We start from the raw sequence: 15,274 nt of genomic DNA, 5'->3' as shown, positions 1-15,274 counted from the left end.
GATTGCGTAAGGCTCTTTCTCTGAAAGGAGCAGGATGAAAAGACAAGAGGAGATAAACTGTAACAGGTTACTGGCTGGGGTGACTTATACTGCTGTATAGCTGGTGTAGTGGTAAATCATGGGTGAGCATGCCAGAGTATGTTTACATTAGAAATAGGAATTATTTGGCCTGGTCTTTAATAAAACCTGATATTGTCACATAGTAAGAACAGTGATATAGCGTGGGGATATGGTGTCCGGAGAAAGTGTATGCTACAGCGACCCCTTCTATTTTGGAGCAGGTGTTAGCAGCAATCCTCAGCTTTTTAGCATGCCCCCCTGCACACATTGGGGGTCATTCCGAGTTGTTCACTAGCTGAAAATGTTCGCTGCGCAGCGATGAAGCAAAAACTGCACTTCTGCGCAGGTGTATGCGGCGCAATGCGCACGCTCGACGTACTTTCATAACGGCCAATGCAGTTTTACACAAGGTCTAGCGAAGCTTTGCAGTCGCACTGCTGGCCGCAGAGTGATTGACAGGAAGAGGGCGTTTCTGGGTGTCAACTGACTGTTTTCAGGGAGTGTTCGAAAAAACGCAGGCATGCCAGGAAAAACACCAGGCGTGGCTGGGCGAACGCTGGGCGAGTTTGTGACGTCAAATCCGGAACTGAACAATCTGAATTCAACGCAAGCTAGGAGTAGGTCTGGAGCTACTCTGAAAATGCACAATTTTTTTTTGTATTCGCTCTGCGATCCTTTCGTTTGCACTTCTGCTAAGCTAAAATACACTCCCAGAGGGCGGCGGCTTAGCGTTTGCACGACTGCTAAAAACTGCTAGCGAGCGATCAACTCGGAATGACCCCCTTTGCCCCTTGCACACCAAGATGCCCCCTTTACATATTCTCCCATGAGTCTGACCATCCCCTGCACACCAACATGACCCCGACCTCCACCCCCTTAATACCACACATTCCCCCTTCCGGCATCACAATATTCCCCCTCGTACACCAAGATTCCTCCTTCACATATTCTCCCCTGCACTACAACATGATTCTGACCACCCACTGCACAACATGAGTCTGACCACCCACTGCACAACATGAATCTGACCATCCTCAGCACATCAACATGACCCCCCCTTGCATGCCAAAAATGCTCCCCTCCTGCACACCAACATGAGCCTTCTGCATACCACACATGCCTTGCTCTGGCACAACAACATGCCTGCCCCTCGCACACCACACATGCCCCCCATCAGCACAACAACATGTCCCCCTATTCACGCTTATGGGGCGGGATGTACTAATGTACATCGCCGCCCATCGTCGCCCTGCGCCACGATGCTGATCACATATGTACTTACATATGCGATCAGCATTGCGGAGGACAGCTCTTCCGATAAGAGCTGTCCTCCGCGATGCACAGCGGCAGCCTGACTTCGCAGGGTGACGGGGGTGGCCGCAAGGCATGCTGGGAGGGATCCGATCGGATCCCTCACACAGCGCCGCGGAGAGAAGCCCATAGGCTTCTATGGACTATCGCCAGCTAAAGCTGGCGAACCCCGCCGCGGCGCTGACCTGCCGGCCGGGGGATGGTACATCAGGAAAATGTGGTAAACGGGGTTTACCGCATTTTCCGCTTAGTACATCCCGCCCACTATCTTGTTATTGTTTTCTTGTTAATAATGATAATCTATCCTATAAAACACCCTGTGTACAGCAGAGGTATGGTGCCTGAACTGGTAGTAATTTGAAATGAACACAATTTATAGGCTTGGGAAACAGCTCAGGACACCATGTTTTTCCAATGAAATATACTGAGGGTACAAGGTCTAACTCAGTAAGGATCGCAAAAGCTCCGGACAGGTAAGCCACGGGAGAGGGAGATAGGTTTAGGCTGTGGGGGGAGGGTTATGGTTAGGCTGTGCCCCGGGGGTGCGGGTGGGGGGTTGGTTTAGGCTGCGGGGAGGGAGGTTAGGTTTAAGCTGCGGGAAGGGGGGGGGGTTAGACGCCACCGGGGAGGGGGAAGGTTAGGCTGTGTGTGTGTGTGTGGGGGGGGGGGGGGGGGTTAGGTTTAGGCTAGGCAAAGGGAGGGTTGGGTTCAGGGGGGATGTAAGCATAGTTACCTTCCCCTGTCAAGATTCTAATCATCGGGATGCTGCGGTCAGTATTCTGAACACTGGCATCCCGACAGCCAGCATATTATACCCAACTCCACCACAGACACTGCACTCCATAGAGGTCCCCCTGGCCTCCTTACAGATACATCACTGGAGTTATGGATAATACAGTCAATGTCAGACTCACTGGCGGATACAGACAGGAGCGAAAAGGGCGAACGCCCCCTACACATATTGCGGCGGGATAAAAGGGGCTGGTTCCGGTTACCGCGACGAGCAGCACCTGCGGGCTGCGGCAGCACTAACACAGCCCGCAGCGCCCGCCGCCGCTGAGAGTCTGACTGAGGGAGAGACTAGTAAGTGCAGGGGGCCAGAGCCCGGAGCAAGCAGTGTGTTACTCACTGTCTTCTCCGCTGTGCCCGGCTCCCCTCCCAAGTCCCCCGTCCCAGCGGTAGCGTCTAGTTTCCCTTCATGGAGAGGACCTTCCAGGTCCTGATCACGAAGGGTGCATAGACACAACCCTGTCTCAGCCGCTCCGGCTCCACCTCTTCCTCAGTGATATGATGCCTCTGCGCAATGACAAACACTGTCATGCACAGCAGGCATTTGTGGACGCCAAGGTTTCATTCAGGGGCAGGCTGGAGCCAGTTTTACAGCAGCAGAGGAGTGGGCACGGAGAGAGGAGCTAAAGCCTGTAATTGCCTCGTTGTGTGTGTAGGTGAGCTGTCTAGATCTGTCACTTTCCCTGTCCCTCTGTCACTCTCCCTGTCCCTGCTGTCACTTTCCCTATCCCTTTATCACTGTCCCTGTCCCTATGCCCCTGCTGTCTCATTCCATGTGGCATGATTTGAATTTCGGCTCATACTGTGTGCTATAATGTGAATTTCGGCTCATTCAGTGTGCTATAATGTGAATTTCTGCTCATACAGTGTGCTATAATGTGAATTTCTGCTCATACAGTGTTCTATAATGTGAATTTCTGCTCATACAGTGTGCTATAATGTGAATTTCTGCTTATATTGTGTGCTATAATGTGAATTTCTGCTCATAGTGTGCTATAATGTGAATTTCTGCTCATTCAGTGTGCTATAATGTGAATTTCTGCTCATACTGGGGTATATTTACTAAGATCCCGATTTTGACCGAGATGCCGTTTTTTCTTCAAAGTGTCATCTCGGTAATTTACTAAACTCAAATCACGGCAGTGATGAGGCCATTCGTATTTTTTTGGAAGTCCAAGAAAAAAATTACGAATGAATACACCATCGGTCAAAACGCGGCTGTTTAAGTATGAATCTCGGTCATTTACTAAGAAGTGCAAAGCAAAAAAAAATAAAACACTGCCGTGAAAAATTACAACTCGTAAAAAAGTGCTAAAAAAAAACAGACCTGCTTTTTTTTACCGTGATTGGATAGGCATGCACGGATCCATGAGATCCGTGCATGTATATCAGTGGGAAGGGGTGGGAAAGTGGTTATTTTCAAAAAAAAAAATGCGTGGGGTCCCCCCTCCTAAGCATAACCAGCCTCGGGCTCTTTGAGCCGACCCTGGTTGCAGAAATATGGGAAAAAATGACAGGGGTTCCCCCATATTTAAGCAACCAGCATCGGGCTCTGCGCCTGGTCCTGGTTCCAAAAATACGGGGGACAAAAAGAGTAGGGGTCCCCCGTATTTTTAAAACCAGCACCGGGCTCCACTAGCTGGACAGATAATGCCACAGCCGGGGGTCACTTTTATATAGTGCCCTGCGGCCGTGGCATCAAAAATCCAACTAGTCACCCCTGGCCGGGGTACCCTGGGGGAGTGGGGACCCCTTCAATCAAGGGGTCCCCCCCCCCAGCCACCCAAGGGCCAGGGGTGAAGCCCGAGGCTGTCCCCCCCATCCAATTGGCTGCGGATGGGGGGCTGATAGCCTTTTGTGAAAATGAAAAGATATTGTTTTTAGTAGCAGTACTACAAGGCCCAGCAAGCCTCCCCCGCATGCTGGTACTTGGAGAACCACAAGTACCAGCATGCGGCGGAAAAACGGGCCCGCTGGTACCTGTAGTACTACTACTAAAAAAATACCCAAAAAAAGACAAGACACACACACCTTGAAAGTAAAGTTTTATTACATACATCCACACAAACATACATACATACTTACCTTATGTTCACACGCAGGTCGGTCCTCTTGTCCAGTAGAATCCAAGGGGTACCTGTTGAATAAATTATACTCACCAGATCCAGGGTACCAGGCTCCTCGTAGAATCCATTTGTAATCCACGTACTTGATTAAAATAAAAAAACGGAGAGCCGAGCCACGCACTGAAAGGGGACTTATGTTTGCACATGGGTCCCCTTTCCCCGAATGCCAGAAACCCACTCTGACTTCTGTCTAAGTGGGTTTCTTCAGCCACTCAGGGAGCGCCACGTTGTGGCACCCTCCTGATCGGCTGTGTGCTCCTGTACTGACTGACAGGCAGCACGCGGCAGTGTTACAATGTAGCGCCTATGCGCTCCATTGTAACCAATGGTGGGAACTTTCTGCCCTGCGGTTGACCGAAAGTGACCTCACCGCTGAGCAGAAAGTTCCCACCATTGGTTACAATGGAGCGCATAGGCGCTACATTGTAACACTGCCGTGTGCCGCCTGTCAGTCAGTACAGGAGCACACAGCCGATGAGGAGGGTGCCACAACGTGGCGCTCCCTGATTGGCTGAAGAAACCCACTTAGACAGAAGTCAGAGTGGGTTTCTGGCATTCGGGGAAAGGGGACCCATGTGCAAACATGGGTCCCCTTTCAGTGCGTGGCTCGGCTCTCCGTTTTTTTATTTTAATCAAGTACGTGGATTACAAATGGATTCTACGAGGAGCCTGGGACCCTGGATCTGGTGAGTATAATTTATTCAACAGGTACCCCTTGGATTCTACTGGACAAGAGGACCGACCTGCGTGGGGCCATAGGTAAGTATGTATGTATGTTTGTGTGGATGTATGTAATAAATCTTTACTTTCAAGGTGTGTGTGTCTTGTCTTTTTTTGGGTATTTTTTTAGTAGTAGTACTACAGGTACCAGCAGGCCCGTTTTTCCGCCGCATGCTGGTACTTGTGGTTCTCCAAGTACCAGCATGCGGGGGAGGCTTGCTGGGCCTTGTAGTACTGCTACTAAAAACAATATCTTTTCATTTTCACAAAAGGCTATCAGCCCCCCATCCGCAGCCAATTGGATGGGGGGGACAGACTCGGGCTTCACCCCTGGCCCTTGGGTGGCTGGGGGGGGGGACCCCTTGATTGAAGGGGTCCCCACTCCCCCAGGGTACCCTGGCCAGGGGTGACTAGTTGGATATTTGATGCCACGGCTGCAGGGCACTATATAAAAGTGACCCCCGGCTGTGGCATTATCTGTCCAGCTAGTGGAGCCCGGTGCTGGTTTTAAAAATACGGGGGAACCCCTACTCTTTTTGTCCCCCGTATTTTTGGAACCAGGACCAGGCGCAGAGCCCGATGCTGGTTGCTTAAATATGGGGGAACCCCTGTCATTTTTTCCCCCATATTTCTGCAACCAGGATCGGCTCAAAGAGCCCGAGGCTGGTTATGCTTAGGAGGGGGGACCCCACGCAATTTTTTTTTGAGATTTTACAGTGTTTAGTTTAAAAAAAAAAAAATGAACCCCAGCACGGATCAAACAGATCCGGCCGAGATTCATTTTTAAAAAGTCGGCAGTGTTTTGCTAATCACTGCCGTAAAAAAGGTAAAAAAAACACGAATGACATCGACATCGGAACAAATGAAAATGCAGAATACGACAGCTTAGTAAATTAGTCGTAATCAATTCAAAAAGTTGCAAGTTTACACTTTCGATGTCATTCGTGATTGAACTTTGACCTTTTTCCGAAAATTACGAATGTTAGTAAATATACCCCACTGTGTGCTATAATGTGAATTTCTGCTCATACAGTGTGCTATAATGTGAATTTCGGCTCATTCTGTGTGGTTTAATGTGAATTTCGGCTCATTCAGTGTGCTATAATGTGAATTTCGGCTCATGCTGTGTGCTATAACGTGAATTTTGGCTCATTTTGTGTGCTATAATGTGAATTTCTGCTCATACAGTGTGCTATAATGTGAATTTCTGCTCATACAGTGTGCTATAATGTGAATTTCGGCTCATTCAGTGGACTATAATGTGAATTTCGGCTCATTCAGCGGGCTATAATGTGAATTTCGGCTCATTCAGTGGGCTATAATGTGAATTTCGGCTCATTCAGTGGGCTATAATGTGAATTTCGGCTCATTCAGTGTGCTACAATGTGAATTTCGGCTCATACTGTGTGCTATAATGTAAATTTCTGCTCATACAGTGTGCTATAATGTGAATTTCTGCTCATACAGTGGGGTAAATTTACTAAGATTCGTAATTTCCAGAATCATGTCCAAGTTCAATCACGAATGACATCGACAGTGTAAAATTGCAACTTTTTGAATTGATTACGACTAATTTACTAAGCTGTCGTATTCGTATTTTTCGTTTCTTCCGATGTCGATGTCATTCGTGCTTTTCTGCTGTAGATTGCGGCCGCGTTTGCTGTTTCGCGGCCGCGTTTATGGGTTTTTTTTACGACTGCGTCACATGTCTGTTACGGCAGTGATTTAGAAATTGCTGCCGCGTTTTTAGTCCTAAGTTTCGTTTTCGTCACGCGGCCGTGATTGGTTGTATTCGTGAAGGAGGAGTGTCTGTGCATATTACTATAAAACCGCCCCAAACACACCGCACCTCGTGGGTTTAGCTAGTGGAGAGGAGAGAGGAAGGTGTATTTGGAGTTGGTGAGTTTGGTGGAGTTTTTGGTGGATTTGGAGAGGAGTTTGGTGATTGTTGAGTGCTGTACTGTGTGTGTAAGTAGTCTTGTCATATTTGTAGTATTGTTTTTTCACAGTTTGTCTACTTTTTTGTCCTTGTTTTTTTTTTACAGTCTTTTGTCATTGTTTGTGAGTGAGTGAGTGAGCGTGTGTGTTGGCTGTGTGGTGTGTAGTAGTAGGAGTAGTGGAGGAGTGTGTTTTGTGTTTTGATTTTTCAGTGTTTTTTGTTGTTTGTCATGTCAGACTCAGAGGTCAGTGTGGTGGCGGAGGTTAGTGAGGTGGAGGCTGGTAGTGAGGTGGAGGCTGGTAGTGAGGTGGAGGCTGTTAGTGAGGTGGAGGGGGGTAGTGAGAGGGAGGAGGTTAGTGAGGAGGAGGAGGAGGGGGTGCCTGTTGCTGTATTTTCCAGTGATAGTGATGGTGTTGTGGCTCCGCAGCCACGCACCACTACCAAGACTGGCAGGAATATAAAGTTCAGCTATGCTGAAAACATGGCTTTGGTGCGTGAGCTGATGAAGCACCATCGCCAATTGTTTGGTCAGGATGCTGGCAAGGTGTCCTCCCGCAGGAAGTCTGTCCTGTGGGGGCAAGTAATACTTGCCGTGAATAGTGAGGGTGTGGTGAGGCGGACTGAGGACACGTGCCGCAAGAGGTTTTATGATATAAAGCGGCGTGTCAAGGCCAAGATGGCCAAAGAGGCCAAATCTGCAAGAAAAACCGGAGGTGGCCCCCCTTTCCGGGCCACCTATCGGGACTGGGAGGAGCCTGTGCGGGCATTGATTCCTGCCGAAGTGGTGTCTGCTACTCATGTCCGGGATTCGGACCGACCCACGCAGGATGGTAAGTTTGATGTGTTATATTTTTATTTAAATGTCCTCTAAATGTTGTAAATGTCATTTTTAAAGGGTAAAGGATGCATAAATTGTGTTTCACATATTGCAGGCCTATGCACCCTTAAGGTGTGTTTGTGTTTAGAATGTGCTTTTTTCACCTTGCATTGGCTGTTTGGTAAATTTAATATTGCGCAAAAACATGTGCAATGGCTTTTTAATTTAAAAAAAAAAAAGATTTTTTTTTTGACGATATTGCTTGGACATCTGTGTTGTCTGCTTATTTTAAAAAGATTTTTGTATTTATTTACTTCTGAAAAACGGTGCAATTATTTCAACATTAAATTTGTGAAACATTTGCAAGTAGTCAATCTCTGCAATATCTGAGGCATAATTCTAAAATGTAACAGATTTATTGTGTGCAACATCATGTACATTTGGATATACACCACAAAATAATGATGCTTGAAGCTCTTAATCAGAAATTATTTGTTTATCCAATACCTAATAGATGGTTACAGTACAATAAGGCTTTGCAGGGGTTTTTTTTACACAAAGCATGGTAATAATGTTTGGTACACTTTTTCAACAGTCCCACAGACCAGCCGGCCAGACAGGCCTCAGACAAGTCAGGATGAGGCTGGGATTGCAGGTAAGACTTCAGTGTAGTCACATATTCTGCAAACACATAGAAGTACAAAATATTAATGTTTATATTTTCACATAGGTTCTGCTTCTGGAAGCCGACCTCCTGTAAGGCGCCCATCACAGGGCTTGGGCCACTTACCCAGGAGGCCAAGTAAGACACGGCGTCTTGGCTCGGAATCTGCGGCTCCATCATCCCCACCCAGGCGACGACTTTCGGCAGTGTCACCCCAGCCACCACTGGCACTATTGGCGAGTTCGCAGAGTGATGAGCCCCGATCCCCTCAGTTATCTGGTGAGTAAAAACAGAAATTAAACACATAGGCAATAATATACATAGTACAGTTAATATGTTGTTAGTTGGTTTTGAGATTACATGTTTTCCAGAACAAGCAATGTGATGTTACGTCTTCAATTGCTAAAGGTGAAAAAAAAATTTTTTATAAGGTCTTAGTGGATGTTCTCGCCAACATCATTTTTAATAAATATCAGAATTTTTTTTAAATTTGCCCCACACACGTGCACATTTAAATAAAATAACAATAAAATTCCAAAAAAAAAACAGCATCCACAACATTATAGTGTTCACACATCTCCCCTGTCCAGTATGTAGATGGCTTACTTGCTCCGCTCCTCTGGACTATCCAGGTAAGTAGTCTATATCGGGGTCAGGGGAGGGAATCTAACAGTGTAATGCTGTGGAGGGGAGTTAGTTAGGTGAGGATTATGCAAATCTGTCTATGTGGCCGCCTGTGTTGGTATATATGTTTTTGAGCATAAAAAACATAAGTTTATAAAATCAACGCCAAAAAGTTAAAAAATGGAGTATTATGAATGTAGTAATGTGTAGAAGTAGCCTTGCAAAAAATTTACAAATAAACATTGCATGTTGGCCACCCCATACAGAGCCCAGCTTGATGGCCGACGTGGACCAGCAGGGACAAGACCAACAGGCAACCATCACACTGCAACTTACACCTGTTGACCCAAGCCAGCCAATACAGCTGCAGGATATCCCCCAAGCCTCCATCAGTCCACAACTGGCACAAGCTCCGCCCCCAAGCCAAATACCAGATGATTTTTGGGCCAGTTGGACAAGCCAACAGGCCCAAAGCAATGCCAGCCTGACCGCACATACACAACACCTTGCCAGTCTGCCCCATCATCTACCGCGTATTAGTCGCAACTCGGGCAGACTGATTGTACAAGTAGGGCGAATGGCAACCTCAATGGAGCAAATAAGGGCTGACAACAGCCAAATGCTTGCTCATTTATCGCGCATCATAGATGAGCAACAGCGCCATCAGCAGGCACTCGTTCAGCTCATTCAGCACAACCAAGTGGTGAATGAGTCGTTATCCAGGATTGTAGCCAGCCACACTGCAACCAACACTCAGCTGATTGCAAGCCTTAATAATTTGAGCAGCAATATTTCATTGATGGGAGCTCACCAAGTAACCTCCAGCTCGGGGACCACGACCCCTATCCAAACGCCAGTAACCTCCCCTGTTCGGCGTTCCTCCAGAGCACGTGCCAGTGAGCCAGCACAAAGCTCAGCACCCAGCACACACAAGCGGAAAAAATAACCCCAATGTGATTGGCAAAATAAAAATTTGTATTTGACAAACACACAACTTCCTGTGTCCGTCTCAAACATTGTCGAAGCTGCTCTGTATGTATGTATGTTTTTCATGGGTAATGACTGAAAATGTATTTTTAGCATAAACTAAGTACAATGGACACACCACTATAAACTACAAACAGTAAGTAACAAAACACACAATAGAAAGTAGTGCAAAGTGTTTAGTCAAGGATAATTACAGCCTACTAAAACTGACCTGAAAAATAGCGCAGGATCACTTCTTGCCGTACCTGCCTCCCTACATATGTACTCACACTGTCACCAGATGGGTCTAACTCCTCTGCTTGCTGACTGCTTTCTCCCTCATCATGTGCCAGATGTTGGGTTAAACACAGATTATGGAGAAAACAGCAGCAGAACACAATTCTAGTCACCTTTGAGGGACTATACAACAAAAGGCCAGCAGATTTATCCAGACACCGAAACCGTGACTTCAGCACACCAAAACATCTTTCTATCACATTCCGCGTAGCCTTATGTGCATGATTGTAACTGTGTTCAGCAGGAGAATCAGGTTGGGACAATGGAGTAAGGAGCCAAGAGTAGCAGCCGTAACCCCCATCACCTGAAAAACAGATATAGTCCACATTAGTACATATGTTAGATTATTCTTTCACCTAATCATAACTCGAGTTTGTGGATAAAAGACATACACACAAAACATTTTAAACATACCCAACAGCCAGCCATCAGGCATTTGTCCGTCCTCAAATTTATCGAAGAGCGATGACTGACTGAGGATGAAGGAGTCATGGCAGCCACCAGGGTAACCTGCAACAACACTCATAATTTTTAAGTTTGCATCACAGACCACCTGGACATTAGTTGATTGGGACAGATGTCTATTAGTATATATATATTGGCGGCCCTTAGGTGATCTCAGCTGAACGTGTGTGCAATCTATGGCCCCCAGCACATTGGGCATGCCAGCAAGCTCATAGAAAGCTACCCTGACAGCACTCCACTCCGACTCCTCGGTAGGGAAGCAGATTGAGGCATTAATGTGTGGCTCCAACACATCCAAAACCTGAGTGGACATTAAAGAAGCTAAGGTGAGTGTCATGTTAGGTATTCTCTACAATACTGTGTTGTTTGAACTTACAGAAGCAACACTTAGACATAACCGCCTATGTATTTTTAGACTCACCTGCATCAAATATCTGGAAAAGGTGGGCTGTGAGATACCAATGACGTCGCCTGCCACAGCCTGGAAGCTCCCAGTAGCCATAAAGTGTAACACAGCCAGGAGTTTGTGTAGGCCTGAGACAGAGCGAGAGCGTGCTGTCTCAGGGTCTATGCCCAGTTTGACAAGGTCATACAGGTGGAAAATGTTGTTTCTATTTAGGCGGAACATCTGTATGACCCTATCATCGGACAATGCATTTAAGTTTAAACGCCCTCTAAAAAAACGAGGCTGGCGCAGCCTCCGCGGTACCTGGACAACCTGTTGACCATGTTCACTTACCTGGGCCTGATTCCTGGAAGCCTCATGGAGCAGTCTAAGGTATCCCACAGCAAACAAAAAATCATTGCCACACACCACAGCCGCCATTTCAGAGTGAGAGAAGTTCAAAATGTGCCTGGAACACTTTTATAGGGCCAAACATTCAGGTGTGAGTAATGGATAATTGAGTACACATGTAAACACGCTTTTCAAATGCTGGCGCGTTTTTTTTTAGGAAAAAATTACGATTTGTAATTTTTCGCGGCCGCGAATGCATTTTCACGGCAGCAATTACAATTACGAATGGTTAGTAAATGACCGAGATTCATATCTAAACAGGCGTAATTTGACCGATGGTGTATTCATTCGTAATTTTTTACTTGGACTTGCAAAAAATTACGAATGCCCTCATCTCTGCCGTGATTAGTGTTTAGTAAATTACCGAGATGACACTTTGAAGAAAAAACGGCATCTCGGTCAAAATCGGGAGCTTAGTAAATTTACCCCAGTGTGCTATAATGTGAATTTGGTCTCATTCTGTGTGGTATAATGTGAATTTTGTCTCATTCTGTGTGCTATAATGTGAATTTCATCTCATTCTGTGTGGTATAATGTGAATTTCAGCTCATACTGTGTGCTATAATGTGTACCATTGTTATCCTATTACTTATGCCATCACAGGATCTATTAAAAGAAATGACTATTTATCTAAAGCATTTTTTCCTGCTAAAGTAAATTTATTTCACTTTTTTTTTCTCTGAAAGTGGACTGGTAGCCCAAATCTGGGCTGCATGATTGTGCATGTGTGATCTACGAATGTGCAGATGCATGCAGGAATGGCAATTCGCCAGTCAGTATCACCAGCGCGCAGGGTTCTCTTCAATAACTGGCAACAATAGGAAATTTTAGAAGCGACCGGGAGGGACATTTCGAAGTGGGAGGAGGTATGATTAGGTGGAGGGGGTCATCATGCTTAAACCGCCCCCCCTAAAAGTTAAGTCTAGATCCGCCACTGGTCGGACTGGTGTATGAATGTCCCACAGGGGGAATGCAGTTGTAGGGGCCCATGTTTAGGGGTGTGGTCAATCTCCAGAGGGGGTGGGTCCAGCTACCACAGAGGCTTGGCTAACCATTAGAGAGTACATGATCTGGGCCCCTTGATAAATATATATAGTAAATATTGCTCGTCCACGCATGATTACATACCAGATTAATAAAAGCAATGCACTGTAGAGCATACACCATAGTCCTCTGCATTATAACATATGTACATACCTCCCAACTATCCCGATTTTCACGGGATAGTCCCGTTTTTTGGGGACTGTCCCGCTGTCCCACCCGCGGGCCGCAGTGTCCCGCGTGGGGGGGGGGCAGTTGGGAGGCTCTGTCTCTCGCTGCCCTGCTTAGCAGAGCAATGTTGAATAGACGCTGTGCGCATGCGCACAGCGTCTGTTCACTGGAGTCAGAGGGAGAGGGGGCATGCCAGCGGCTCACAGAGCCCCTCAGTGACTAAAACGGGGCGTGGCTCGCGATCGCGGGTCCTCCCTCGAAGCCATGCCCCCTTTCCTTAGGCCACGCCCCTCTTTGGACAGATGAAAAGTTGGGAGGTATGTATGTATAATGTACTGTATAATTCAAGTGCACAGCCTGGAACCTGTGTCCCTGTGGGCCAGTCCAACCATTAATACAGTACTATAGGTAGGTAGACATAGTTTCATCCAGAAAAACATATTGCTGTGTAATACACCTCTGTTCTGCATACTCAGTGACCAGGGTGCCATGTACATCTTACACTAAATAAATCACTCAGTAGAAGTTGTTTTTGCACAGTGTGACATAAAGAGGTAAACAGGTAAAAAAAAATGATCTCACACTTGTGTAATTTGCTTACTGGTGACATGGGCTCATGTCTGAGATAAGCTTTGCTGCCACACCCATGCCAGTAACGTTTGTGTTTTCCACTTATTTTCTTTAAAATGACCAGGTTAATGCTGAGCATTCTACACCTGAAAATATTCCATATAAGGGCTGGTAAAGAAAAACATCTTTTAAGTGTGCTCTAAGCAAGTAAAGGGACAGTGAGCACCCTAGATGGGTGATGTGAGAACAAGTTATCTTGCCAAGAAGCACTAGTCTTCAGGAGTCTGACCTGCAAACTTTAGTTCTTCTATTGTGGCACCATGCTTTTTTGTTAATCAGGAGAGTTTGAAAATGTACTTGTTTGCAATAACAATACTGTCGAGAATAATCTGTGTAAATTTAATTTGTAATACAGATTTCACCCTCCACTGTCTGAAGAAGTGGCTAGGTGAAACGCATCGCAGATTTTATCCCAGTGAGATTAAGGGTCTATTCATGAAGCAGTGAAAAGTGTGGAGAAGTGAGCTGGGGGAGAAGTTGCCCATGGCGACCAATCAGCATTGATGTAACATTTATCACTTGCATATTATAAAATTATACAATGCGAGGGGCGAGGTTTGCAATTTGACTGAGCAGACGTGTCCCTGGAGAGCTCCTGCAGACTTCAGCCCTTATACCCCTTATTGTGTTTGTGCAAGCCCGACTCAGTTACAATCAGAGTGCTCTAGCACTACCCTTAGTGCTCTGAAAAGGTGGCGGTGAGCTGCAGAGCTGGGGGACAGGGTTACCCTGTCCTTGCAGGTTGCGGCCTCCCCACTGTGGTGAAGCCGGGACCTGAATTTCCGTGGCTTCCGGACAGATTCCTGCGCTGTTTGGGAGCCGCACTCTTACTAGCGGCTCACGTTTACTCTACCCCTCATCTGAAGTGCCTTACCGGGAGGTGCAGAGGTGATGCTGAGCCCCTGCAGCTGTGGCTCACTGGAGCCTTGGTGGTGGCAAGGTGAGAGTCCTCACGTCAGGCGCCTTTGCAATGACTGGCGGGTGGCAGTGACTCTGATTGTGCGGTCTGGGGAAGCAGAATATGATACTAGACCTTAAAAATTCATTCACCACCGCTCTCCAGTCGGCGATTTGTGAATTGAAATCTGACTTGGCAGCTTTGGACTCTCGCACCGCTTCTTTGGAATCACAGTTGGAAAAGCAGTGAGAATTCCAAAAACAAGTTGGAGATGATATGAGTTATCTTTCCGGCGAACTGGAATTCCTTAAAAATTAAGTTGAGGATAGTGAAAAACACGAGAAACGGAATAATTTACGCTTTTGGAATGTTCCGGAATCCATATCGGTTTCTGAACTGGAACCATACCTCAAACGGCTGTTTCTTTACTTGGTTCCGTCGCTGTCAGAACCCGCAATCCTAATTGAGACGGCTCATCGTACCTTGAGGCCTAGACCTAAGGACTCTAACCCTCCCCAGGATGTCATTCTCCGGTTTCTGTCTTTCAAGATTTAAAATTGTATCACATTGGCCAGCAGGAACTCGACATCGATTTTATTCGAGGGAGCTCGGATTCAGATATATCAAGATCTTTCACCAGTGACCATTGCTAAACGATGGGACTTACGTACCGTCACCTCCACGCTACGTGATAACGGATACAAATATCGCTGGGGATTTCCCTTTTGTCTCATTGTGGATATTGACGGCAGAGTTCATATCATCCGCTCTCCTGAAGAAGGCAACAGACTGGTCCGCAAACTTCAACTGACACCTGCTTCTGGATCGAGTCAGGCTGGGCCCGATACCTCTTCCACAATGTGAAGCTCAAGTTTGGTTTCGAACACCACATGGCTTAATATGCTTTTGACTTTCATTGTTATTTACTGCCTGTGTTGAGCTTGGTATTGATAATGTCCC

At 46.6% G+C, this 15,274-nt stretch overlaps 1 protein-coding gene and 1 long non-coding RNA gene across 2 annotated transcripts; one reads left to right on the top strand and one right to left on the bottom strand.

Annotated features, from left to right (window-relative positions):
- The first annotated feature begins 7,436 nt into the window (after positions 1–7,436).
- LOC134935025 (myb-related transcription factor, partner of profilin-like) lies at positions 7,437–10,044 on the top strand. The gene is made up of 4 exons (XM_063930335.1): positions 7,437–7,775; positions 8,358–8,417; positions 8,493–8,705; positions 9,317–10,044. The coding sequence occupies exons 1-4, from the start codon at positions 7,448–7,450 to the stop codon at positions 9,994–9,996; spliced, it is 1,281 nt and encodes a 426-aa protein (XP_063786405.1). The 5' UTR covers positions 7,437–7,447; the 3' UTR covers positions 9,997–10,044.
- LOC134935026 (uncharacterized) lies at positions 8,240–8,642 on the bottom strand. The gene is made up of 2 exons (XR_010179851.1): positions 8,553–8,642; positions 8,240–8,443 (listed from the first exon to the last, which is right to left on the bottom strand). It is a non-coding gene; the product is annotated as an uncharacterized LOC134935026 (long non-coding RNA).
- Positions 10,045–15,274: the final 5,230 nt, after the last annotated feature.

Source organism: Pseudophryne corroboree, chromosome 6 (genome assembly GCF_028390025.1).
Source record: "Pseudophryne corroboree isolate aPseCor3 chromosome 6, aPseCor3.hap2, whole genome shotgun sequence".
In the NCBI taxonomy this organism is placed as follows: Eukaryota; Metazoa; Chordata; class Amphibia; order Anura; family Myobatrachidae; genus Pseudophryne; species Pseudophryne corroboree.
Note: the sequence above shows the minus strand (reverse complement) of the source record. Positions and strands in the feature narration are given on the sequence as shown.

Bases quoted from the DNA above. Each gene is read 5' to 3' on its own strand.
- LOC134935025 (XM_063930335.1), top strand. From the start codon at position 7,448: ATGAAGCACCATCGCCAATTGTTTGGTCAGGATGCTGGCAAGGTGTCC. The intron at 7,776-8,357 runs GTAAGTTTGATG...CTTTTTCAACAG, and splicing joins GGACCGACCCACGCAGGATG to TCCCACAGACCAGCCGGCCA. The intron at 8,706-9,316 runs GTGAGTAAAAAC...CACCCCATACAG, and splicing joins CCGATCCCCTCAGTTATCTG to AGCCCAGCTTGATGGCCGAC.